The following is a 27,279-nucleotide window of genomic DNA, read 5'->3' on the forward strand; positions in this document are numbered from 1 at the left end:
GAAATCTGTTCTGAGAAAAAAAATGAACACGTTGTTAACAAAGCACGAGCATGGAAAATAAAAAGGCTTCACAGCGTCTGGAAAGTCACTGTTGACTCATGATTTTATTTAGTAAACAGGGTAAACCCCATGACGTGTGAATGGTGTTCTGGCTTTAGATCCCTTCAAACTACTTAGAAACACCATTATAACGGGGAGGCTCCGAGGCCAGGATTGGAACATCACCCGGCCACATTTTACTTAAGCAGAAAGAAATGTTCAGCAGAGAACACATATATTATCAATTCTGAGGAAATGAAAACACTCAGGAAACAATCATTTCCATATTACAACAGAAAATTGGATTTTCTGGTGAATAATGAAAATGAGGCATCACTCCCCCCGACCTCCTCTCTCTCCACTATTTGTTCTGTGCCCCTCACCTTGGTATCAATGTGCTAAGAAATGATTATTAAGTGCAGCAAAGGCCACAGCTATGCACGGTTCTGGAAGATGTCCTAGCCTGTTTCAACTTGGTTATTTTTCCCTCCTCTCAGTCTCTTCAAAGACAAGGAAACCTTAGGTGAAATGAGAAGTGCATGAACTGCACTAGCCTTGAACTTACTAAAAGATAATTACTTGGATTAACGCAACATCATAAACGTTCATCCTTGTCTGTTAGGCCAGGAGAAACCCTTGGGAGAAGTCTTGTTTCTGGAGAAAAGCCATGTCCCTCCATTCCTCCTCCACGCTGGCCCCGCATGGTCACGGGCAGAGGATAACGAATTGTGACTAAAACTGCCTGGAGATGAATCCGTCTGTGAGAGACGGAAAGTGTGTCATGCAACGTTACTTTGGGAGAGATAATTAATACTGCACAAACAATCACTGGAAAAGCTAAACACATTATTTGAATGTTTTGAAGCAAATGGTAAAAGACAATGTTTAAATTAATTATTAATTAAAAATGAATGTTGCCATCTTTAAAGATTTTTTTTTCAAAGCACTTTGTGCACTGATTTAAAAAGCTGCAATATCAAAGTATCCAGAGCCTCAGATTCCTTCGTGCCCCCTCCCCTCTGACAACACATTATGCAGGTGGGAAACTTTTTTGCCATTAAATGCTAATTAGTTTCACAACTAATTACTACCGTGGTATTAGGTTAATGTTTTTTCTACTTTTTGATTTAGACTTACTTTTGTAAATCCCTTATTCAAATCACTTTGAAGTAAAAGACTACAAATTAGTTCTCTTTTTAATGTGTAATGTGAGCCCTGCTGAGCCAGCCAGTAATTTTACAGGCTGTTTTAAGGAGCAGGGGGAAGACGGGCAGCACGGTCACTCACAGGTACCCAACTGCTTCTCCGCGCTTTTGGGAACGACAGGACTTGTAAACTCCGGCTTCCTCACCAGCCGCCAATTACCCAGCGTGTGATGTGAGGGGAGGGGGGAGTTTACAGCTTTGCAAACTCACTCCATCACCCCATAAATACCGCACACACCCATCGGGGCATCACACCCTTCCTGCCTTACCCTTTCCTGCGCCCGCCCGCTGCCCGGGTGCTGCTCACGTTGAGCAGGGCCGGCAAGCCCCCGTCACTTCGTGTGGTTATAGACGCGCTCATTACACCGCCGTCTGTTGCTGTAATGCCCCTATTAATTCTCCTTTTGATATTTTAAGAGCAATCTATAAATCACACAGACCTTCATGTTAATGCTTAGCAAGACCGTTTTGTGTTGAGTGGTTTTTTTTGGACGCACCAAACAAGCCCATTTCCCAGCTCTGCCCAATGGGCTGTGCTCATCACGTAGACTGCGGGGGACAGAAATCACAGGTTTTCTCCAAGAAACGTAGTTGCCTATGAGATTTTGCAAGGTTTAAAGAAGAGAACTGCAAACAAGTGAACAATTTTATAGCCCTGTGTGCTTCTTGGACTGGACTGAGCTGATCAGTTTTATGTGGAAACTGGTAAATGGCTCTTTTATGTTCTAATCACCCTAAGCATGTCCCCAGATGGAGGTAGATGTCTGCTCTTGCTGCTCCAACGATGAAGCTCAGGAAGGAGCCAGGAGTCTCCAGAGTGACCCTTGAGCAAATGGAAAGACAAGACCTAGAGCCAGCATGCGCTTCTGCCGTACTTACATCGCTTGCATAGGGGAACGTCCTGGACTGCTGTCACTCCCGTTACTGTTCGTATGCTCCATTGCACCATTGAGCTCTTCCCTCATCGCACTGGCTAAATTGCCCAGAGTGGGATTTCCCATGGAAGCAGTAGTGTATAGAGGTATACTGTTCTCAGCCATTGAAGCCTGCCAAGGACACAAACAAATCCATGAAGAGCCATGACTAACGTTTTTATACATTGCACAACACACTCACTTGTTCCAAAACATTCTCCACATCTACATTATTTGCAATTACAGGTTCTTTTAAATATTGTACTTTCTGATAGGTATTACCCTGGTTCCATCAAGGGAAATTTAACATCATTTAGATCTGGGTTTAAGGATTCATAGCTGTATTGGCTTATAACGGGATGGAGCTTTCCATTCCCTATTTGGAATTACACCCCCTGGAAAAAAGAAAATGTCCTTTCTCTATTTTTGCTTCATGAAATTATGTTTGGGGCTTTGGGGTATTTTTTGTGGCTTAGGTTTGGGCTTTGTTTCTAATGAAATGGGGAAAAAAATTCGAACTGGCTCAGCTGGTAATTCTTTCCCACTGGAATGAGTGGGCACCAAGCAGGAGTGCAGCATCACCGAGTTTGGTTTTCCTTGGGACATGTGTGAGGCTGCCATCAGCACTAACTGGATCAGAGCTGCACCAATCTACCTGGGAGCTGAACCACTCCATGTGGAATTTTTTTAAACCTCACCAACTCAATTCCTACCTTACAGGTCTGACTATTTTATTTCGATTTTTCCTTTTGTTCTAAGGAAACACCATGCAGCGGCACACTGGAGTTAACTTTCTAAGTGGAAATCTTTGTAGGAAGAGAATGAACTGTTAAATATTTTCCTTCTGATTCCCACCGTTCTGCCTGCTAATATTTACTGTGTGTCAGCATTAGCTCATGTTGACAGCACAGTCCCGGCCCGGCGCAGCAGCGGTGGGAACGCAGAAACCTCGAGCCCCGGAGGAACCCAGTGTTTGGTGGGGATGGGAGGCACTGGAACGGGAGGGAGGCACAGGGATGAGAGGCACAGCTTTCCAACGCTGTAGCATCCAAGGACTGGAAGGACATTTAGCCATTTCATCCATCCCAAATGCATGCAGCTGACATCATCTGTGGCTCTCTAAGCTGTGTCAGCGCCGGGCAGCCACAGACGCTGGCTCGGCAGTGCTTGACCTGCGCTGGGAAGAGGTCAGCTGGCTGCAGTGGCCAAGCAAAAAAATTCATCAGGCTGGGTCTGCATGATGCAAACCTGGCCTGTGGGAGGGGAATCCATGCAAACGTACTCCCCACCAAACGCTCTTGCCTGCTCCTAATTCCTGGACAAAACTCCTCACTTGCTGCCAAGCCGGCAGTTCTTCCCAGGCGAGCACAACCAGAGACAGAGTGGGGGGAGATGGGATGGGAAGGGAGGGCAGGACCAGCCCTCACTGCAGCATCTCCAGGAGCACGGCCCCTTTTATTCTTCCTTACGTTGACCTCTCCATGTGCAGCCCTATGTGTCACACGTGATTACAAAAGCTATTCTAACGGGGAGGATTATTTTTATCTTCTTGATTCAACAACCGGCAAACTCATTGTGATTAGGGGATGCAAAGAATGGTTCACATTTCCTGCACTTGGCAAAATAATGACTCAAGTTCTTCACCCACAGTGATAACTTGTAATTGCAGTAAAGCAATTTACTGGGGGAGAGGTGGGACACAAGGAGTATCTGCTACAAGACAGTAATAGGGGAGGGGGTGTTTTGGGAGCCCCTGTTGACCCGCTGGCAAAAGAGAGAACTGGTGAGAGCTGGAGTCCCCGTACCTTCCACAGACAGAGGGGGGAGAGAGCTGCTTCTTCTCCCTGGCCATGAGGGAAAACAGATAGAGGACATGTCAGCAGGGTCTGGGTGAAGGAGAGGGGTGGCTGTCACCCCACAGGAAAAGACACCATGCTGGTGGCACACAGCCCCCCGTGCAGACCCCGTGGTGCTCACAGGAATGTGCAAGGAGCAGGCCTTCCCAGAGCCCACAAAAGCTGGGGGGAACACTGCTCATCAAGTATTAATTAGACTGAATGTAGGCCCTGGCAGGCAAGGCAGCCTTGTGTCCTAGAGGAATTTGTTGCCCAAGTGAGGTCTGAACTGCCCACAAGGCAGTGGCCACCCACATTATTTGCCCAGACCCTCTACAGCCCCAGATAACCCACTGGGATTTTGACTCCAAAATCCAATGGCGGGGAGAGAAATGTGGAACCTGCTGGTTTATTTTCACCCTAAAAGAGGACCTGCCTCAGTGCAATGGTTATTATTCACCCCCACTTATTAGAGGGGTTACAGTGGTAGCAAATCTGGCCAAGGCTCCTCTCTCCATCAGCTCAGAGCACACGATGCTATGGGGGGCACGAGGACATGGCTCTCTCAGGAAAAGTGGGGAATGGAAACAGTTTGGAGGTTATCACGAAAGACAAGAATGGATGGAGATGACGACAACAACATGTGTTTCAGAAATAAAACACGAACAGTTCCATATGATAAGCATATTAATTGAAATTAGTCACATAGTTAACAATGTGAAGAAATGCAGGATCATTTCATTTTTGCCTTTCAGCCTCATGAATGCAAAATGTGCTTGTAATCTTAATACTATTCAGGAGACAAAGCAGTCTTTAAAAATCACACTTCACAAGACTCAAGGGAAAATAAGTTACTAATGAATGGTATTTACAGTTGCTTCATTTAAACATACTTTTTCCTGGGTTTTGCAGGAGTTACTGCATAAACTCAAAAAATTAGAAGAAAGGTAAAACATCATTTTCCTCCTAATAATCTGTTTCTTGGTTCTGAAAAGAGAAGTCTGCTAAACCTTCCACAAAACATGACTGCCCAAGCAAATACCCATGGCATCAGTGAACTTCTTGAGAGGTGACCCCCAGGAATCACCTGGGGGGCAACCATGCATGATGTTGCCTTCTGGATTCATTTATAATATATAGAAACCAGGTTTGAACCCCCCCCCAAACACACAGACCCCACTACAAATCACGGCATGGTAATGCATTTGCATCTTTGGTTTATACAGCAAATTTACCTAGGGTTTTTGAGGCAAAAATTCGACTCAGGAATTTGCTGAAAGGGGAAAAAGGGCACCAGAAAAAGGGCTGGAGACATGGACACTTTTAGGCTGCAAGTTATTAATTCTGTACCCACACTTTGTGTATTTCTGCATCGTGAAAAAACAGAATTTTTGTCTTACTATTACAGTTTAAACCAATAAAAATGATCTTTTCTTTTCTACAGGAATCGTGCCGTTTATTTTTTACCAACAATAGGAAGATATGCAAAAATAGCCCTTAAAAGAAAAGGGGGAAAAAATGATCTGCTTTCTCTTTAAAGCCATGAACAATAGAAGGTCACGTGCCGCAGTATCCTATCATTCAGCACATTAATAGCTGTGCTAGAGTAATTACACTTGTGGTATTTTTGCCTCAAGTGAAATTCTGAAATAAGAGGATGGAAATTATGATACTGCTGATAAATATTAATAAGTGAACTTTTAATTTTTTTGCCACAATATTCAAAATGCTAAGCATCTAGCTAATGCTGAAGCAGCCTGATATGTGTTTGCCTCCAGGGACTATGATGCTTTATGCACTTAAGAAAAAAGTTTAACGGAATTAAAATTTAATATCTAATTAGAGCAAGGCTAATATATTTTGAAATGAGTGGGGAAGACACACGCCTCTGTTGCATATTTGCTACAGTCATTAATCTTACCTGTAAAGCAGCATTGAGAGGTGTGCAGTAGGTGTGGCTGGTCTGTATGTTTTTAATAAGAGAAGGGTTACTGCATAAGAAAAACATAAAAAGGAGAGTTAAATGCAACCAACTTCTGTGCGAGTGTTTCAAGCACGTAATGCTTCCTCCCCCACCAGAAAACTAGAGCTGAGACTGGTTTTCCATACGAGTTCTCTTTCGTGTCTCTTTTTTTTTTTTTTTTTTTAATTTAAAGAAAATATCTGAGTTTTCGGCTATGGTTATCATATTTGCCTTTACTAAATAAGGAACATCATTATCTCTTGACGTTACCTCGCCATGTGTTCTACTACCCTGCGTTAGTGGCACATCTTGGCATCTCTGCTCATTTTAGCTGTGTTCAGGAGAAATTCTCCAATTTTCGCCGTGTCTGGGAGCCCGTTACCAAGTGAAGGTCCATCATGAGGAGGCAATGATCAAAAGCATCACGGGACATTTTAAACTCTGCTTCATTCAAATGACTCTCCAAGTTGCTGGCAGCGGAGTCTCTCCCAGTGGAGGGGGGCACCACGATGAGAAAGGATTTATTTGATCGATGTTATTCCCTGCCATGCCAAGGGCCATGGTGAGGGGCTGCCCACACCATCACCCCAAGCAGCCCGTGGGCAAGGAGGCACGAGGGCAGGCGGCCCACAGAAACCACCACACTGCCCTAAAAGCCTTTTTTAGTAAAAAATATTCTGGTGTGCTATTTTGGACCCTTATTTTTGTCAACTTTACAAAAGGGATCCCAATATCATGGTTCCATCGGGAGATTAAAATAATGAAATAGAGACTAGGTAAAAAAATGCCCATGCAAAGCATCTCCCAAAAGTTTTATCACTCACTGGGCATGTTTTTATTTTAATTTTATTAATGTGGGAATAAATTATGGTGAGCAGAGTCTTAACTGAGGCCCTTGAACAGGGACCAGCAAGGATCAGCTGTCCAGGACAGATGGCCTTCGAGTAAAGGTCAAAGAAAATCCCTCTGGGAAGCCCAGGAATATTGGTGCATGGTTGTTGGTAGGCACACGATGGCCTGTTGATAATCTTTACAGCTGGTCTCACTGCATTTTCAAACTCTTTAAAGTGAATTCAGCATTTCTGTCTCGTAAGTACCTTACTTTTCTTGATTAGGAGTTGCAAAACAAAGCATACAATTGAAAGCAAAGGAAAATATCAGAATTAAAACTTATCTGAAGCCTTTCCTGGCATATATCTGTCTTCCTGACACGTCTACAGCAGCATATCTGCGCTAGCGTGGATAATTATCTTAGTCTACATTGCTCTATAAATAAATGCTTTAACAAACATGTCAGAGTAGAGTTATTACTACAGGCATTTGGATTATCAGAGTAGGACACACAAAATACACATAACAACCAAAAATTTAGTTTCTTTAGCAGCAAAGGTGATGTCACTATTTTGTGAAATGCAAGTCTACATGAGATGGGTAAATCATGCAAAGCAAAGCAACAGCAGAAAAAAAAAATTAAAGCAAGTAAAAGCTCTTACTGTGCAACAAGCTCGCCAAAGTTTTCATCAGGGCAGTATTTTCGAGGACGGCCTCGTTGAATATGACGGCCACGTTTAAACTCTTCATCATCAACAGTCCAAAAGGACCCAAACTCATCCTCTACTCTGATAAAGCACTTATGCAGTGAGAGGTTGGTGCGAATGGCACCCTGGGACAAGAGCAGCAGCAAAGGAGATGAAGTGGAAACAAAGGGACACGGGATCGGGGACAGAACAGACATCAAATACAAGGAAAAGGAAAAAGAAAATAAAATGCAATAAGCATAAGCAAATGGTTTGTGAGGGTTAATATGCATTGCCACCTAAAAGCTACTAGCATGTGATGCAACAAACACCAAGCAAGCAGGGTCAGGGTACTGGTGGGCATACAAACAGTAGTGATGAGATGTTTGTCTTGGTTTCCCTTAACTGAGACAATGCGAAACCACCTGTGGTTGGTCTAACACCAGCTAGCAGCCAAAAGCCTCTACGTTAAACTGTAAGCATGATCCGAGCTAGGCTAAGAAGTTCAAACATGGTGGACATACCCACTGATCTTTTGTGGCCTTCGTTTTTGGAACTCTAGTTCATCCACTGTCCATACTGCCCCTTTAACGTTTTCTACTCGCACAAAACACTTGTGAAGACTAAGATTATGACGCACTGCATTCTGCAGCAAGTATAAAAGAGAAAACATTCAAAAACCTTCTATGAGAAAATGCTCATCATTGTCCAAGAACAGCAGCAGCACAGTCAGCTTGACAGTTCTCATTTTGCAATGTTAAGCCCCTTCCCCTCCCCGCACCCGCTTGCTTTCCCAGGCTCTTTACATCTTATTTTGCAAAGACAAAATAAATATGAAAGCTTAAACCCAAGATTAAAAATTCACATTATTCTTATCAATTATCCCCAGTGTGACTGAGAACAGCCACTATTTTAAGCATGCATGTTGTAGAATACAGCACATTTCATACAGAACACAAGAGGAACATTGCTTAGACTTTTTCAAAACAAATATATACTCTCTGCAAAAAGAAATTTCTCCCCTCCTGGAAAAGAAAGCAGTTAGAAAGAACAGAAAAGATTTTATATTAGTACAGTCGACTGGATTTAGCTGTGAGGCGCAGGAGCTGGTGTTGCTGCGGTTTCCCACAGCTGGGCTAATGCGATTCAGGTGCTGCACCTCCCTCCACACCCACAGCACGGGCCAGGGGCTCGGCAGCACCCCACCGGCCGGCCGGCACCAACTCCTGCCTCCACAGCTTGCTCTTATATGGAAGTTGGCTCCTATTTCTGGCAGACTACTGTAGTGACTGATCTGAGCCTCTGCCAAGTGAAAACATGAGGAGGGCTCTCTGAAACAAAGTGATAATATCCCCACAGCTCATCACCCAGAGCGACCTGTGCTCATGGCATCCGATGCCCGGACGTCCACCCTGAAGCTCGGCACTGGGAAGGATGAGCACGGCCAACCCCTCCAATGTGCTGAGACACAACGAGACGCCTCTCTAAGGCATGGCAAGCTGTTGGCTTTTCTGCCCCTGCTCCCTCTGACACGGTGCTGAGAGCCTTATTATTCCTCAAATGGAGTGCTATGCTTTGTCCTCGCTTCAGGAGTTTCCTGAGCAAATGCCCTGCAACAGTTGGACCCAGTGGTCTTAAAGGTTTTTCCAACCTAAAAGACTCTTCAAAGCCATTGTTCATGGAATTCATAGGAATTTGTACATGGAGCTTGTTCCCAGTGCTGCTGAAAGGGGCTTGGGAAACAGGAAAAACAGAAGAAGCCATTTGCTGAAAATCTGCAGGCGAACAAACTCCATCCTCACTGGCACCATTGATTCAGTCAATCTGGTTGACTCGTTAGCAGGCACAAAGCCAGCCAAACACATGGCCTGGGTCTAGGCAACCAGGAGATGACAATTTTTTTTCCTTCCGACATCATCCTCTCCTTTTTTTTCACGAACATGGGGTCTGGATGGTGAAAAGGGAGCTCTAATTGTGAATGTCTAAATCACTGTGCAAACAAAGGGTAGCACAGAGCATTTGTCATGTAAATCAGGAGGCAGTGGAGTATGTGCTGGGAGGGGAAGGCAAAGAGTCTTCTGCTCCTTCTCCAATTCCCTGCCATGCCTAGTGCAGTCTCCACATTCCCACCCTGGTAGGAGTGGAAGATTTGGGGTTTGAGCTGCCTTTGCTCAGCAGATGCTTGAGTGCCAACACATCTCCTCTGGCTGTAGGTGCCTGATGCAGGCACTTCAGCTTTCCCACAACCATCTGCATCTGAACTGGTGAAACAGTAAACCTTGAATATGCTTTTCCTCTCAGCAAGGCAGAAATCTAGCAGAAAGTCAACCTGTCCATCAGGCCTGCTTCCTTCTGCCCTTATTTTCTTCTTCCTGCTCTTATTTTTCATGGGTTTTTTTCCCCTCCCACCTCTTCCAGATTTCAGTACTGTTGACTTTTTGGCAAAATCCCTGATTTTGAGGTGGAGGAAAAACATGTAAACACCCCACACCTTACGAGATGAAATCAGCCAGCTCAGCAACTGCTGGTGGGTGCCGTGCTAGTGCAACCCGACACAGGGCTGCTGGCCCACATCTGGGTAACTCAGGCAGTTTCCTGTGAAAATGGGAACACTGTCAAGTCTGGAACAAAATGTAAGAATAATAATGCTATTTCCCCCAGTGAAAGCTGATCTTGTGGTTCATACAGCAGTTGATCAAACGCACAAGGCAAAACCCAGCAAAGGGAGTCCTCAGAGTTTGTAAATAGTCTCTAAAGACAGGGTTGAGCAGAAATATTTGTGTTTTTCTTTAAATAAATTTAATGCTGGAGAAATACTTTACAGACTGTTCTTGTTCTCTTGAAGTCCATTTGCAACTAATGGTTAAGGCTGGGGGACAGGGCTCTTGCTGGGTATGCTGAGACAGAGAAGTTGAATATTTACAAGACATCCATGAAGTGTGTTGCCTTCATTTTCTATTTTCCATGTGATCACTTATTTAAGTAGTTCATGCCAGAAAAAAATTGTTGTGTTTCTCCTGCCTCTGGATACTTGCTATCTAACAGTTTTATTTGAACAATACCCCAATGTGTCAGAGCCACACCTGCAGCCTGTGCCTCATGGCTGTGACTCAGTGCCAGCAAATTACTCCAAAAAATAAAAGCAAACAGACATTGCTTCTGACCTGTCTGAACCAGTTCACAGTGCTCCCCCAGCAATCAGCTTAACAGAAAAATTAGGAGCTATTATTGTAAGATTATATATTTACCTTGTTAAAAATATTTGTATGCAAGCCACTTTTGCAGAAAAATTACCCTGAACATGCTTCAATGTAGTAAATGAAAGGGTTTGTTATTTTAATAACTGCTCAGGCTCTGCCGTACTGCATTTTGGGAAAGAGGTTCATTTTTTAAAGGTCTTTATTCTTGCACTCTTCTGTATTTTTGAAATAGGGCTCAGGGAAGATTGTCTACACCAAACCCTGACCCTAAACTTGGGGAACAGTGACCCAAATGACCCCTAAGCATTAGCTGAAGGTGGGCACAAATCAGCACATATATATTCAAATTATTCTGATTCTGCAATTAGCCCCTTGTGCTCGTTCTGCGCCCCGTGGGCTTCCCATCATGCCAATCCAGAGCTGCATTTTCATCCCTGCTGTTCCTGGGGGCTGGCAGAAATCTGAGCAGTCTCCTGCACAAAATCTGCACTACTCTAACCAGTTGTCTATTTTGCTGGCATTGGTGGATGTGGGGGTGAAGTTTTTCTTTCCTGTTACATGAAGCAGGACCTGGACACCTGCAAAAGGTCAAGGTGTCCAAGAAGGGGGTCTCCAAATGGCACCTGCCTCCCTGGGACACTCAGTGCCCTTCTACAAGCCTGAGAATCTGCAGCTCAGCCTCTCTGCTCCTCTTCTGTATCTGCACTGGCTTCTGGGACTGGATTTTATGGGATGCCAAAAGCTAATTCCCAAAACTAGCCCCACAGAAGATATAGCCAGGACTGCCTGCTGCCTTCTTCCACTCCTCCCTCCACTTCCCTTTGCTGCTGGAACTAAATAGGATTTTTACTTTAGCACCCACACCTGCAGCTGCTGAAAAGTCCTACTGGAACCACTCCAGGAGCAAAAGACAGGCAGGTCTAAAAGGATCTTAAATCAGGGAAAGTTAATTTCCTTTCTGGATAGTAAGGAAGCTGCGAAGTTAAACACTGCTCATGTTTTCCAACTGCAGGGAAGAATAAAAGCAGCAATCACATAAAGTTTTCCTGAACTTGAGAGCTTCTAGACCAGGATTGAAAATGTACAAAATTGTGCTGGGATCTGAATGAAACGGAAACCATGCCACTAAAAACCAAGCTAACTTCCAAGGACCATTTTTAGCTCCATCCGCTGAAGGAATTAATCCTAAATGCAGGCTGGGACAGGAAAAACAGAAAGAACTGATGGAACAGCATGTATGGGACCTATTCATACAACCTGGTCATTTGAAGTTGTTTGAGAACAACAGAGCTGTCTGGGTTAAGAGAGATTCCAAACACCAGGGTACAGTTTTTACAGCAACACAACATCCTGTTATTTGATTCATTCATCTGTGATTGCACTAGATTCAGAAGCCAATATGACTATTAAAGTGGTGTATATAAAGTGAAAGAGTGGCCCCCCAAAATACAGAATAAAATTAACTCTTATCTCTCTAACCGTCTTATCTCTTATCTAACAGTATTTGTGATATTTATCAAAGGAAATGAAAGTGCAAAACCCCAAGTTTATTTCTGTTAAAGACATTTCTTATTGAGGGGCTTGTTTCTTGTGCATTAAATTCAATGAGCTTCTACTGTGTGATTAAAAAAAAACAGAGAGGAAGTTTGTAACAGCTGTTTATGTAGTTAAGAGTCAATCGACTGAGGAAAGAAATCCACCGATCTATAGATCCTAGGGAAAAAAATGGTTGTTGTGATTACTACCTGCATACCTAAAAAGACGAACAGTGTATCTTCTACTGACATAAGAACTTTACCTCTTTTTTTTTTTTTTTTTTTTAATTTTCTAATACGTTCCGACTGAAGAGCCAGAGTTTCCCAGCTCGTAGCAACCACACAGAGGAACTCATGGCATAATCACAGAACATAAAAGCCAATAATGGGGATTCAATTAGTGGTTTTCAAAGGCAGAGGAATTTTTCCTGCCAAATATCAAATTGTTCCTGCAGATAAGGCACCCGGCGCGTGTCGTAACTGCCGATCTGAATTTTTCATGTCCCCACGTCAGGACAATTTATGTCATCAGCAAGGTCGGTTCTGTGCACGGCAGAGAGCAAAGGCAGGAGGTGGGCTCAGCCTTACCTTCCACGTCGCCGCGTTGCGTCGGAAGTAGGCGAACATTCGCGTGAACCAGTTGTAGATTTCGTTTAGTGTTAGCTGTTTTTCGGGAGATTCCAGGATGGCCTTGTGGAGCAAAGCGATTGCAAGATCAGTTATGAGCACACCAGTACAAAACACACTCACAGTTTTACTTTGCCCGATACAAAAAAGGAAAGAAAAGAAGAATGAAAAAGAAAAGATTTGGAGCAAAAAATCCAAAGGAGGGTTTTCACAATATGAACTAAGATTAATGGCTGTATTTAACAGTTCAATGGCAAAATTCAAAATGGAATTATCTAATTGTTTTGAGTTTTTATTTCTGTTTCCTTACAGAAATATTAATTTATTAGTCATTCATAAAGCAGAATCAAAGAGAAATGCAAAACATTTCACTAGCTGATTAAAGCTCAGTAATTATTTAGAGCTCAGATTAATTCTAGGGATCAGAGATTACTGTAGCTTGTGATAATTGACTTGCCATCTTTAAACAGGCTCATTTTCACTGTTGTGTGAAATGAATTTCCTAATAATCACATCGTATTGTAATACTTAATCAAAAGCAATTATGTTATATATTGCAGTTCTAAAAACCCTTATAGTAAAGGTTTGAGCATTTGAGCACGCTTACGTACCAAAGGTTTGAAAATCTATTTAATCCAGAGTGTGCACATATAGGGAGATATATTTTTTCCTAATCCAGCCGCGTGTGTTTGGCTCAGCTTACCTGTCTAATTAAAGATGCATACGTGAATGGTGGTCTAACTTCTGCGTTCTTATAAAATTCTTGGTTCTGGGCAATATCTGCTAAATAAGAGCAGTTGTTCTGTTATCATCAGAGCCCAATCACCACAGCTGGGCCGTGGGCAAACACGGGGGCTGTGCCAGCAGAACCCCTTTACCTGAAGAAATGGGGACGTTGTATTTATCCGAGTACCGCCTCCGGATGGGTCCGACGTTGTGCATGCTCGTGGTAGTGATGACTGACGGTCCCTGCGTGACAGGAGTGATGGGCGCAGTCGGGGTGGTGGGAGTATGAGGTAAACTCTGCGGAGACGCCTCGGACGCGGTCTTGGAAAGCGTGACGCTCGATACCAGATTCAGCTGTGGAGGGAAGGACAAGGCTTTAGTTACAAACAGCATTTCTGCATGGTTAAGGGCTGCAGAGGACACCCTTGATACCACAGTGTCCCTCAGTTCACAGCAGACACTGCAGCTTCAGTACAAAGTGCTGCTGTAACATCTCCATTAGGAGCCAGCAAAGGGAAATAAATATGATAAATACATATACAGATTTCCAAATAGGTTTAAAAAACCGAAAAACATAGCCTGCTGCCAAAAGAATGAATCATGGATTTTTATCTAAATATTAGAAGATCTTGCACAGTACATGATCATTTTAATATTTTACTTCAGGTTTCATTGTTTCACAGTCTAAACTGCACACCTCTCTGATTTCCATTCTATCATTATGCATGGCTTCTAATCAGTCTTCTTGGATATTTCATTGAAGGCATCAGGCTTAAAATAAAAGGCAAGACTTTCCTAGGGACATGCTAGGGAGAAATGCAATCTCTCTCTTCAGCATTTGGGCTTTTCTTTTTTTTTTTCTCTCTGTTCATCCATTTTAGAAGCAAAGCCCAGAGTAGGTTAACACTGGAATAATTTAATTAATCACAGTACATGAAATACTGTGAGCATTCAGCCCAGCACAAGTGGCACCACTCTGTTTTTTCTTCCTAGGATGGAAGGCATTGGTGTTACCTGCACAAAGCCCAGCCCCACTGGTGTGGCAGCGTGCCACAGCAGGCTGTAAAACACACCTGCCTCCAGGATTGGGTATCAAACCCAGCTCCAACCCGACTCTTTTCGATACACAACCCTATTTATATAACCAGCATCCACATTCCTCCCCAACCCTTTCTTTTTGCCCTACAACGTCCTTTGAAAGACGACGCTCCATCTCAATAGGTTGCTGCTGCTGAAGTATTTTAAACAAACAATCCGATCCCTTAACTACAACATCACAGAAGACGACCGAGAAAAGGGCTCTTTGACTACTTCCACATTTCTTTCCCTTAGGCGGTTTCACAAATAATACTGGTGAAATCCTGACCGCATTGAAGTCGGTAGCAAAATTCCCACTGAATTTAACAGGGCCAGAATTTTACAACTTTTGCTAGTGATTAAAATTCCTTTTTTGCTAGACATTAAACCTTCTGAGATGAAGGCAAGGCACACGACACAGCTATGCCCCCAAATATCTCATGTTTATCCATAAGGCACTGTATTAATTTTCCTTGTATGAAACTAACCAGATAAGAAAACTCCTATTAGCATCCCTCATACGAGTTAATAGCCACAAATAATGTTTCTTTTTAAAAATAATAGGATTTATCCCAAACAAAGGTCGTGGAAAATAAAGAGCTGTACTGTTACAGAGAGGATACCAACACAAAAAGCCCATCACCCACAGAAAGGGTTCAGCTGAGGGAAGATAAATTGTGATTGCTTGTCCTTCCTGACAGTGGGAAGGAGCTGAGGGAAGCCCCAGCCACAAACTCCTGGCACAACCTGGATGCTGCTCCAAGGGAAGAAGGTGGTGAGCAGCAGACGTGCAGACACGCACCTTACCCTGCAGGTGCTTACAAATGACTCCTCACCTTCCAGCGGGAAAGATTTAACACTTTGTGGCAAAGCCAGGGAGCGTGAACCCAGAGAGGGATGGTGAAGGTGGTGAAATGCAGGTATTGATCCCTGCTCCAGCATGAACCACTACCTGCAGTCTGAAGGTTTAAACCCTCCTGGTGCCATGCACTGCCCACCACGTGCCACCCGGTCTGCTCGTTGACTGGCCTGATTTAAGGACACTGATTAGGGACATATATATAGTAATGTCTCCCTGTTATCCATCTATCCATCTATTACATATGATAAAAGGACCAGTGATGATAATAACAGTGCAACTGACAGGTCTCACCATGAAATTAAATCTACTGTATTTTATCTCAGTTTCTAAATGGACATTTTAACAGTCCAATAACTGCGAAGAAATTTGCATCAATTTTAAGTGCCCTTCTCAGTGCAGTCCCAGCAGCCGGGCCCTCCCGTTGGAAAGATCACTGCTCCTGCTTCATCATTATGGCTCCCAACTACTCCATTTCAAAAGAGTCCCCTTCCTTTTTCAGCATGTAAAAACTTAACATTTAATCTGTTTCTACTAGGGAACCTTGAGAAAGGATCCACAGAGGTCAGCACTCCCTGCTTAAAGAATCTGAATCAAGTTACATTTCTTTAGGCTTTTCAGCGTAGGTAGCGACGAGGAATAAACACAGAAGAGGACGAGCAAAAGGGGGGGCTTTAACAGGCTTGACAAATGACACTGTGATTCACACCCACTGCTGGGCTGCCACTAATAAGCTACAGAGGAAGCAGCCAATCTCAGCTAATTACCAGATAAAATTGTATTGTAAGGACTCTAATTAGGAGATGCTTATGGAGGTGATCTAATGATTAAACGCTGCATCCAAGTGACCCCACCATCAATGTGCAGTGGTGCAAGATGTCACCGGAATATTTTGTAGAAACAGTAATTTTATTTCAAGGAGGGGAGGCAGTAATATTTGTAATAATGGCTATGAGGTAAACTAATTAAAAGACAGTTCCTAAAGGAAGACTGTGGCTTTGAGCAGCTGCGGCCGTTCCAAAACAAAGTGCCAAATCTCAACAGAGGAGCTGCAGTCAAGTGGAAAATTTCTGCCTGACCTCTGCTCTCGCTATTAATTTGCAGGAAACCTAATGACACATATACATATTCCCACAAAATTGTTCTAATTGCTAATTTGCCAAAGGAGCCCAGTTTCCAAATTAAACATGACTGCAGTCTGTGAGGAAAGAGAGAACAAAAAGCTGGAACGCAGCGAGTCTGCTGCGTTTCACCTCCGACGACCATTTGTGAGCCTGAACCAACAAGTTAATGAAACACGACCTTGTCCATCGCTAGCGAAGTTTTTCCGTTTTCCGTGTTTTATTTGATGACACTCTCCTCTTCCAGCTGGGTTCCCCAAACCTGAGCCAGGGTGAGGGAGGAGAGGGCTGCCTCCCTCTGCAGCCTTTCGCTGCCGCTTCCTTTGTTGCATTGATAGCGCCAAGGCTGAAAAATCGGTTGTGAATTAGAGCAGAATAACAAATTATGAATGGTGTTGGTTTTGTTGCCATCTTGAATTATTAATCTGAATGGTAAACTATTAAATCTTAATATTGGCGTCAATTAGAAACGTGGAAGCGGCCGTGGATGACTGTGCAGGGCAAAGATCAGGGAGGGACTGGGCTGGGAGGGTTTCTTTTCCTGATGGAAACTCTACACGGTTTCTCCCTGTTTGCATTTGCTATTTAAAAACAAGTTACTATGATTAGAAAAGTTGTTCACATTGGTATTTTGTACACAGGCTGTTTCCCACATACTGTAATTTTTGGATGAGTATCACTGCTGGCAGAGGGGAAGGAGCCCAAGTCACAGAGTGAGCACTTGAACAAGCAAGAACGCTTGCACTGCAGCAATGCACAACATAGGCACTCAGAAAGTACACCCCTGCACCAAGGAGTTAAAATGTTTTTGTAATATTTGTCCTGGGAATGGGGGGAGGGAGGATCTCCTCCAGCCTTTAAAAACAACCAAAACCAAAAATAAGGAAAAAAAAAAAACCCAACAGAAAACCCACCAAATCCCACAACAGTTCTAAGTCCTAAAATTCTGCAAATTCCATCACTGAATTTTGTTGATTGCTTTGTTCACTTTTGGTTTTTGAGAATATTTCCTCATACTGTTTTGATTTGGGCATTCATAACTGCCATAATTGTTTCAGTGTTCCCTTTCAAGAAACAGTCATGTCTCCCTATTAAAGGCGAAAACTGAGTCATTTGCTTTTTTTCTTTAGATATCAACAAGGCAGAGAGGTAACCCACTCCATCACCCTGGAAAACAGATTTCCAGTTAGTGGCCCTCCCACTAGGACTAAGTCTGATTTCTTTTTGTGTAAATATTTTACATGACAATAGCAGTTGCACATAAAATAGCACTGAAACTCTTTAAAAAAAAAAAAAAAGTGTTTCTAAGTGTCACAGTGAGGCCATACCCTGTGACTCCTCTACAATGGGTGCTGCTGCTCTGGACCCAGCTGGGGCTGCGGACTTACCTGCACTGAGTTCCTGAAACCAAAATACTTTGGAGAAGAAACTCCTTTTCTTGACGCCAAGGGTGAGAGAGAAAGTGAATACTGGGCCTAAAACTTTGTTCAGTGCTGTGTCTTCCTCTCCCTGCTTCAGCCTGGACACATTAGTGTATTGGATGCAGAGCCTGGCAGGCAGCAATCACTTAGCAGGTGTTGTTATTGGCAGGAATACTAAGGAAACTGAAGCTGAGGAGTGAGACTTAATGAAAACCAGTATATAAAAACAGCTTTTGTTGTGCTTGAGAATCTCTCTTTATTGCTGCATATCGTTATTTTTTCAAACTATAAAGTATGGCTACAGCAGCTAAAATGCTCAGTCATTACCTCAACAGTTAAAAGGCTCTTTTTTTTAATGCTTTGTTATTACAGTTGCTAAAAACAGTATTTCAAAACAATCCTAACTGCTATGGTTATGGTAAAAAAAATACATTAAAGAAGGGATATCTAACAGTGCATCTTATTTAAAGTGCCAGAAGGGTCTTTAAAAGTTTTCTGCCTATTTTTAAAAGATGGTTGTAGCACCTAGTATGAAGAATTACTTGGTTGGTTGATGCTTTTTCCTTCTCCTTCCCTTCCTATGAACTTCGACACAAGTTAATCCTCCCAGAAGAAAGCACATTTCCATTTGAACCTATTATGCTGATGGCTAACACTGATGAAAACAGCATGTCGGGGGGGGTATCTTAATAGCAAAACCAGGATGACAGTTCTTGAGAAATCGCTGTTCCGGCTTTTGTGTTGTGGTTTTGTTTTTTTACCTTGAAAAAAGTTCACCTTACCAAAACATGTCACAGCATATTCTGTCTCATGGCTTTGTTCTCACTTTACTCAGGCCCCTCAGTCCCACCAAAACAACACGTGCAGCACGAATGGGAACAACGCTGCCTGCTCTGAGTGTTGAGTTCTGAGAGAGCTCCGTTTTCTTTTAAAGTGCTGCTGTTGAGCATTTCCATTACAAAGCTGGGTGTTTTTAAAGGTGATCCTGAGCCCTGCCCCAACTCCTGGGATGTTCCCCCCCACCCCAGACCCCCTCCTGCCTGCCCAGCAGCCCCTGGGGAGCAGCAACAGACACTGTCAGCACCTCCCTGCCCATGCAGTCTGCCAATGATTTGGGCCATCAACACTATCTACACAGGAATGCACTTAAATCTCATCGACTTTAGTAGGACTAGAGAGCTTTACTGAGCAGATGTCTTGGTGGGCTGAAATGCAGGGGCCACTCCACCACCCCTCCCAAGCTCAAAATTACTGCAAAGAGCTACAGCCACTCAAAGGTTGGGATGGGATGGATGGACATCACTAAATCAGACAAGCAACCCTTCCCCAGAGCTGGGTGAGTTTTGAATTGACGCACAACCATCAAGAACTTGGCTGTGGTCCAGCTAGTCCAAAGTGGTCCAACACCACCCGCTCAGCTACCGCCCAAAGCCCAGAAGGCAAAGATGGCACAAGTGGTCAGAGTGGGTTACACATGGCACATGGTTAACACAGATGCTCATACACCCTACTACCTGCCAGTAACAAAATAGTTTAAAACAAGAATGAAGATCCTTTAAAGAGAATAAAAACATTTCCTTCGTCATGAAAAGGCTGTAATTTTAAATCCCAACTCATTATGTTTGGATTCGCAGCCGCTTTTTCCTTTAAAATCACCGAAGTACCATAATATATTAGTTCTAACACACACCTTGCATTAGTTATGTTGGCAGAAAAAAAATTAATTACTGGATGTAAAGACTACTTTGCAGTGCAATAATGGTCATCAGATCTTTTTACCAAAGTCCTATCCCACTGAGTTAAAAGGATGAGGGTCTAGCAGAGTCTATGCAATGCCTGTGTATTTTTTTCACTAGGAGAGCACAATTTATGCAAAACACTATACTTCTACATTTTATAATTAATTTTCAAATGCTTCACCTATACATATTTTAATAATTTCTGATTTATCAGATGGTATCTATAATAAATTTTTCTATATTTCAATAAATGAAAAGAAGGCAGTTTCAATCCAACAACAGAGTGCCACACAATATAGGCCTGTCAGGCACCAATTTTTACTTCTAACATGTAAGTTAAAGGATAAGGAATTTATAATGCTGCCTGTGAACGAAACCACTTTTCATACACAAATGTGATCTTTTTTTTTTTCCAAAGGGTAATACAACAGTACATTTACATAAACTAATCCAAACAATCTATGTATTTGACAATGGCAAACCTCACACAGACTGCCTATTGTTGGTTTACATCTTGGAGTTCTTTATGTTGGCTTGTAACACTGCTCTAGCTGTCAAAGGTTTGACTTGGACTCTAAATAAATGGTTATAGAAGTGCTGTGCAGCGATATTGGACTTCTTTGCAAAAGAAAACCTGCTGTGTATGAATTCAAAAGCTATTAATTTTTCAGTCAAAAATATTCATGCCTATTTCTTTTAATAAAGAAACACTGTGCTGAGCAACTGAGAGATAATGTTGACTAGTGGTACAGAATTTTCAATAGAGCAGTTAAAAATAAATTTAGTAGGAGGTCCCCAACAAAGCTATAATTTTCCAGAATGTAAAACATTTTTAATACTAATCAAGACAGCCCTTTTCCCCCTGTGTTCAGGGTTTTTTTTCCACTGCTTTTCCCTGTTTATTAGCTGTTAACACTAATCTTCATGGCGACACCGCCTGGTATCTCCGTAGCCTACAAGACCCGCCAAAGCCTCCTGCCCTCGGCGGCCCGGCATCGATCACGAGCTGCCTTGCCAAACACTGCTCGCCTTCTGATGATTTCCTCCCTTTAGTTGGTAATCCTTCCTCCTGAGGGGCACTGCTGTTATGAAAGGCCTCAAGGCAGAGTGCTTTGAGACTCCCAGATTATTCCGCTGTTTTAATTTTTAATCCAGTAAGAGCTATAGAAACCAAACCTCCTCCCCATTCTGTTGGGTCTACACACTTTTCCAACAATGCACTGAAGCATTTGCATTCAGGCTGGGATGGATGTGAGGAACTAGAAGAATGCTATTTTTATAGATACCACCAATAGTTTCTACTCTAGAGGGCTGGTGTCCACCAGACCAAGCAATTTTAGGCATCTCAACAGCTTAAATGGAAGGGTTTGTATCTACCACTCAACTCTCTCCAAAAAGGCAAGGAAATTTCCTGTTGACTTTGACATCTGCTCCTGTGTTACTGAATAGCCTGCAATTTTCTATCTAGTAGCCTCCCTATGCACTTCTGCAGCCATTTATTTCCAACTACACGGAAACTGAGAAATCCTTTTCTAGTAAAAATGTGTGCGCGAAGTGTTTAATGATTTTATGTTCTCTATCTCTGTAATGTGTTCTGTTTCAGACATTAATTTTGTCTACCAACTGCATCTTGGCAGGCTACCATATTTGCTGGGTTAATAGTCTGACTCCTTTTTATTTCTATCACCATAAATCACGCATATATGGGTGTGTGTTTGCTTTATTTATAGAAAAAAAATCAGTCAAAACAGATAAACCAATACTTTGTCATTATGCTGCATCATTGCATATTGATTAAAATTGCTGGTACTAACTATAGATTGTCAACGCTCAATTAATTTTCACACAATGACTCAAAGCAAAATCAAGTAAAGCCAGTGTACCTTTAAATCTTACAAATCTTAAAATCAAGAAGCAAAGCACTCTCTCCATTTTGAATAATCGTCGGAAGCTCCAAGGAACACTTTCAGCATTAAGAGGCTGAGAGAAAACAACAGCTGAAGAAGGGTCATCTCAGTCAGCGAAGGAGATGGGGGATTTTCCTGGGTTCAGGGGTAACCAGGAGTTTTCCTGGGCTGCAAAGCCACTTGCTTCCCCTGCTCCCCCTTCTTTAAAGAGCAACCTAGGGTAGAGGAGGTTTCCCTTCTCAGTTTCAACAGTATAAACCCTGATACTGGGTAACCGTGATTATCATCAAAACGTGCAGTTAGAGTCACTTCTACAGTAAATGTCTGTCAGACCGGGAGAAAGCAAAATAAATATACTAAATATAATTTAATTACAACTCCTTCCTAACACTTCCTAAGATTTCATCGAAGTCAGACTGATGCAAAGCGACTTGCATGAGGCCAGAAAAAGTCCCAGTGCCTCAGCTTTGGAACCAAACTTGACTTTGAAACTCCCTGAAGAGAGGGGGATGACAAAACCCGGCTGTGCTTCCCATCTCCTCCCCACAATCAGCTCTGAAGTGGGCCAGGCTCCACAGCGTGGGCTCCAGTGGGGAACAGGAAAGAGAGGTTTGTTGTGAGGTTTGGTTTTTTGCTTTCAGCACAGCTCGGTACTTACAGGCTGAGGGGTGGCTTTTGGTTCAGTTGACTTCACATGCAGGTGTGTCATCATGGCTTGCAGGCGCTCTTTATCTTTTGCAAGCTGGAAGGGGAGAGAAAAAAAAACGTCCTCTGTTAGTCGTACAAATAAAACCCAGCCTCTGCTTATTCCTAATTAAACAGCTGGCACCGAGGCATGAGACAGAAGAGTTTTATTGCTGAGTAGTTTGGAAATTGTATATGGGCTATTCGTGAGGTAAAGCGAACGCGTGGTGCTGGGTGTCACCGCTTCCCAAAGCAAAATGCATTAGCCCTCGAGTGAGAAGAGCTAGACCTGCTGGCACCAAGAGCTTCACTCCAGCCTTGACAGCTAAAAGACAACAGTGAATCATGTTTATTAACCAGCCCCACTCCAGCTCAGGAGGTGCAGCAGAAGGAAAGCAAGGCAGCGGTTCTAGGATGCATTTTCCTCCTTTCAGAGCAGAAAACCAGTGGCACCAATGGGCTGTGGCTTCACGTCACACACAGGCATTGTGGCACATGCAGAGAGCACAGACAGTGGTGGTTAAACCACACGAGGCACCTCCGCAGGGCTCTGTGGGTAGCCTTGGGTCCAAAAGCACCTTGATCTGACTTGAGAAGGTGGCAGAGCCCTCAGTAGGTCACCCTGGGAAGCCAGGCTGGGCACCTGAGCAGGGGCACCCAGAGCATGGGGCAGGACCTGCTGTGGGAGCTGCCAGAATCCCTCTGGCATAAGCCGGAGGGCAGTGGGGTGGGAAAGGCTGAAAGCAACAGCCATCACCCCAGAACACTCATCCCTGGGCACCAATGCCACAAGACTGACGTTGGCATCCTTTCCCATTGGCCACTTCAGGCCCAGGAGTTGGGGCAAAGCTCCTGCTCTCAATGTCTCTTGCTTTTTATGGTTGAGATCCACACAGCTGCAGTCTCGGGAGCACTGGTATGCATCTATAGCCTGGTTGGCTTCCCAATGCATTTCAATGCACTAAATTTCATTATTTTTGGAAACAAGGAATATTTTAAAATGTGTGAATAGGACTTTTCTCCGGCTGCTCTTCAAAGAAAGTTACAGTGGAAAGATGTTAAGAATACTAATGAAAAAGGGATGTTGTTAACCTGCATGCCGAACATAAAGGTTGCTGCTTCCAACAGGACCTGGATGAGGCTCTTACAAATGCCAGTTTTCCCAGAGCTGAGGTTTTGCTTTAGACAAGCCAGATTCCTGGTGCCAAGAGGAGAACTGCACTCACATTTCAGCAAAACTTTAAACAACCTGCCCACCCTATCACTGTCATCTGTTTGCAGCAATAAAGTGGGGCTAAGTGTATATAAAAGGAGACTTGATCATAAATCCCCACTCATAACCTTTTGGCCAAGGTTGTCCTGCTCTTCACAAGGCGAGGGGTTTCTGACTGCGCCATGATGGGATAAAAACTGGCACTGGAGTTTCCAAGACAGGAATTAAATAAAGGAAAAAATGGTGTCACTGCACTTTTCAAATGGCTCCTCTTTCTTTTGGTCAAAAACCTCAATGGCAAGAGACAAAACCTGACACCTATGGCCATAGCTCCTGCAATCTCATCCTGATCTGAGCTGGACACTTCATGGGAGAGCTGAGGGCAGCAATGGGCTCTTATCGCAGCACTGCAGCAGGAACTTCTTCCTCTGAGAGTCCTCTGAGAACCTCTCCAGAGAAGGCAGAGGACTCACCCTCAGCTGCTGGGCTTCATACAAAACAAATTAAGCCAAGAAATAGCTGTGCTCTCCACACAGCTCTGTTGTGCAATCCCTCATTCCTAGCAGTCTCTGGGCACATGGGCTGCTTGGCGGGGTCATCTGTGCATTAAATTTTGGTCTGCAGGCTACTGCAGAAGAACAACATCTCATAGCCAAAATAAATAAAAGGCAGGCACCTGAGAGCTTCCTGCCAGCCCTGGTGTGGCGGCAGGAGGGGATGGCACCCTGGCAGCACAGGGCACACCCTGCTGCGCTTCCTCCGGCCCCCGCAGCGAGGGAGAGGGGAGAGGGGCACCTCCCTCCCACCGCCGGGGTCCTTGTTTGTAGTGTTTCCACTCATCGTCTCAGCAATGCTTTTAACGCCGAATCTGGTGGATGGAGGTTATTAAAGATCCTCTCGACATTTCAGGCAGACACACGCTAGCATTTTGTCATAGTCTAGGAATTCAAACACTCACCCAGTTAGGCAGGAGTTTAAATTATGAAAAATAGAGGTCTCTCGGTTTCAAAGCACTGAAGAGAAGTAAAAAAATCTGAAGAATTTCTTTAAACTGTTTTTCCCTTAGGTCAGGAAGCAGTAGTGATATAAAACTAGAGTGTCACTAGTAGCCCCTCTGGTCACTGGGGTCAAACAAAAGAAGCCATGAGGGATTGCTCAGCCACTGGTGGGAGCAAATTCTCACTGGTGGCAATCACTGGAGTGTAGATGGCCCAGAAATGGGGATTAATAGTCAGCAGGCAGGAAAAATGCTCTTGATCTACTGATAATGTTGTTGGGCAAGGATAGTTCTGATGTGGAGGTATGAATCTGCTCTGTACATGGGGCCCCAGGAACACAATACAGTCCATCTGAAACTTCCTTCTTTCTTCCTCTATCCATTTGGAAAGCTCTGCACGCTGGGAGTTTTCAGACTGCCATCCAATTCTCCATAAGTGTGATTTTGTGAGACTTCCTTCACCTCTGGATGTACATGTGAGTGCCTAACTGTGGTCCAACCAAAAACACATCCAGAGCAAGGTACAAGCATTGCAAGCTTGGATACCAAGATACACAGCTTGCCCTGGAGAGGTTAAATCCTAAAACTACACCAGTAGAAAAGGCAGGAGAGGGAAGCACAGAAAGCACAGGCCAGAAAGGGCTCCAGACAAGGCAGGGACCAAGGAGCAAGAGGAAAGGCATTAGAAACACAGATGATGGAGAAATTGCACAGGAGGAAAACCAGACAGAAAATAAAGGCAAGAATCAGGAATGGGAAAATGAAAACCCAGTGAGGGCATTCAACAGGAAGGGGAGAGCACTTCAGCAGCAGGATTTTCGACAGACCAAGGACAAAGAAGAAGGAAGCCAGTCACAGGCAATGCAAGAGGCAGCCAAAACACAGCCCTCCCATTCTGCGCCTAGTTAGGCTGTGCACTAGAAAGGTTTAGAATCCACTTTTCAAGAGTATCAACGGATGCTGTAGGAAAACAGACCCAAGCAGTGTTCACTACACTGAAAATGGCCAGCTGCCCTAATTTTCTCCCATTAGGAGACCCTTCTATAGAGTTATCATAGCCCTGCTGCTATCCTGAAATGTTTTCCCACTCAAAGGTAGTGCTGCAAAATGGATGTCCTACTCCAGCTAACAACTAGCTAAGGAGAGGGGTATGTTCCCTGTGTTTGCATTTTACCCAGCAGCACAATTTTCACTATTTATAATGGCAACAAATGATCATGTCAAGATGGTTTAAACAAAGTGAAATATGAGAAGATTTCTACCTTGCCTGTGATTTTTGAAGTATGTGATGTGATGGAAATGCTAAGACCAAACTTCGAGGTTTCTGCTAAGGGGCATTTGCAATCAAACAAAGGAACAGATTTGACCTGTTTCTTTCCAAAATTCCGATTAAAAATTACTTTCTTCAAAAGATATTACACTTATCTCTAACACTGATAAAACTATCATGAGTAAAATAAGTAACAGCATAAACAACAACAACAAAAGGATAGCATTTGGGTCCATCACACTCAAAACATGACGTGTATCCCTCAGGTGAAATGAATTTGTTTTGATGGGGCTGTACATGCATGAAATGGTGGGGAATGTAGATCTTGCCATGGCGCTGGACCCTAATGCTGGGAATTCTCAGCTGCACTGTAAGGCAAAACTGCTCACCAGTGCTGCAGGTCAGGGGTAAAGGCTGCGGGTCCCTTTTCTATCTAACTCACAAAACTCAAGTCTCCAAAGGGCCTGTCATCACTCTGTTGGTAACTGCTCCATGGCCTGAGTATCAGGTCAATGGTCCTCTGACCATGTCTCTGAACAGCCCATCGTTGGGGGCCACACTTTTGTTTTATTATGGTTCTGTGCAAAACCAGCCAGATAAACTAAGGACTGGAAGGCAAATCCTTCTACGTAATTAGGGGCTTTTTTAAACTATCAGAGAAGTGATACAGGATGAAAGGAGAGGGAGAAGAGGGAAGCTACAGGTATATTTCAGAAGCTGGACCACCCTCCTCCTCCTCCACCTGTCCCTGCTGGCCAATGCAGAGATGGCCTCACTCTGTTATCAACACTCCTGTCTAAATCAGGCCTCCAGTTCATCCTACCTACTCTGCTCATATCTGTGTCTCATATGATTGTTAAATCCAGAACTTTCTGGCCGTCACACCACTTTGAAATTATGGTCCTGTCTTGTGGACCTTATGCTGCTTTCCCTTACAATGACTCCGAGCACTGCCAGCACTAAATGGGTGTGAAGCTGTAAGTGTAAGTCATTTAGAGCAATTAGCAGAATGCACTGCTGATAAACCTTTCAAAAATACTGGCAAGGGCTTATGGAGAGGTGGGAACCAAGTATCTCTGTTCTGTCCCTGTTAAATGCAGGGCATCCTCCTGTAGTTCCAGGCACAGCCATTCCCAGTGACTGTGGGAGAGAAGGATTAATGCTTTTCAAGCTGACTGCAACTGAAGACTCTAGATTTACCTTCAGCCTCAATATTACTGCACCTTGGTGAAAGATTATCTCATCTCTCAGTTTACCAGGAAGACTGTAGATTTTTATTTTTCTTTTCCTAATTCCCAAGAAACTTGTTAAAATAACAGACCATTTCTCATAACATTTTCTGCAAGACTCTGATATTTTATGACTGGTAGTTTGATTTTTATAAAACTTGTATTAAAATAGTTTATATTGCTTCAGCTAATAGTGAAAGA

The 27,279-nt window shown here is 43.5% G+C and overlaps 1 protein-coding gene across 7 annotated transcripts in view; it reads right to left on the reverse strand.

Annotated features, from left to right (window-relative positions):
• Positions 1 to 27,279, reverse strand: part of LOC121672737 (forkhead box protein P1) — an 87,181-nt gene that overhangs the window by 9,566 nt on the left and 50,336 nt on the right. For 2 of the 7 annotated variants that reach the window (XM_042045536.1, XM_042045534.1), the window contains exons 8-15: positions 22,344 to 22,427; positions 13,714 to 13,915; positions 13,539 to 13,618; positions 12,797 to 12,898; positions 7,998 to 8,119; positions 5,915 to 5,984; positions 3,964 to 4,002; positions 2,124 to 2,290 (exon numbers count right to left, since the gene is read on the reverse strand). In XM_042045536.1, coding sequence (XP_041901470.1) covers positions 2,124 to 2,290; positions 3,964 to 4,002; positions 5,915 to 5,984; positions 7,998 to 8,119; positions 12,797 to 12,898; positions 13,539 to 13,618; positions 13,714 to 13,915; positions 22,344 to 22,427 — 866 coding nt within the window. The remainder of the gene's footprint in view (positions 1 to 2,123; positions 2,291 to 3,963; positions 4,003 to 5,914; positions 5,985 to 7,997; positions 8,120 to 12,796; positions 12,899 to 13,538; positions 13,619 to 13,713; positions 13,916 to 22,343; positions 22,428 to 27,279) is intronic. The other 5 variants (XM_042045538.1, XM_042045540.1, XM_042045539.1 and 2 more) reach the window with 3 other exon arrangements.

Source organism: Corvus kubaryi, unplaced genomic scaffold (assembly GCF_017639235.1).
Source record: "Corvus kubaryi isolate FWS band 111438036 unplaced genomic scaffold, C.kubaryi_AGA036_p1.0 64922, whole genome shotgun sequence".
Taxonomy (NCBI): Eukaryota; Metazoa; Chordata; class Aves; order Passeriformes; family Corvidae; genus Corvus; species Corvus kubaryi.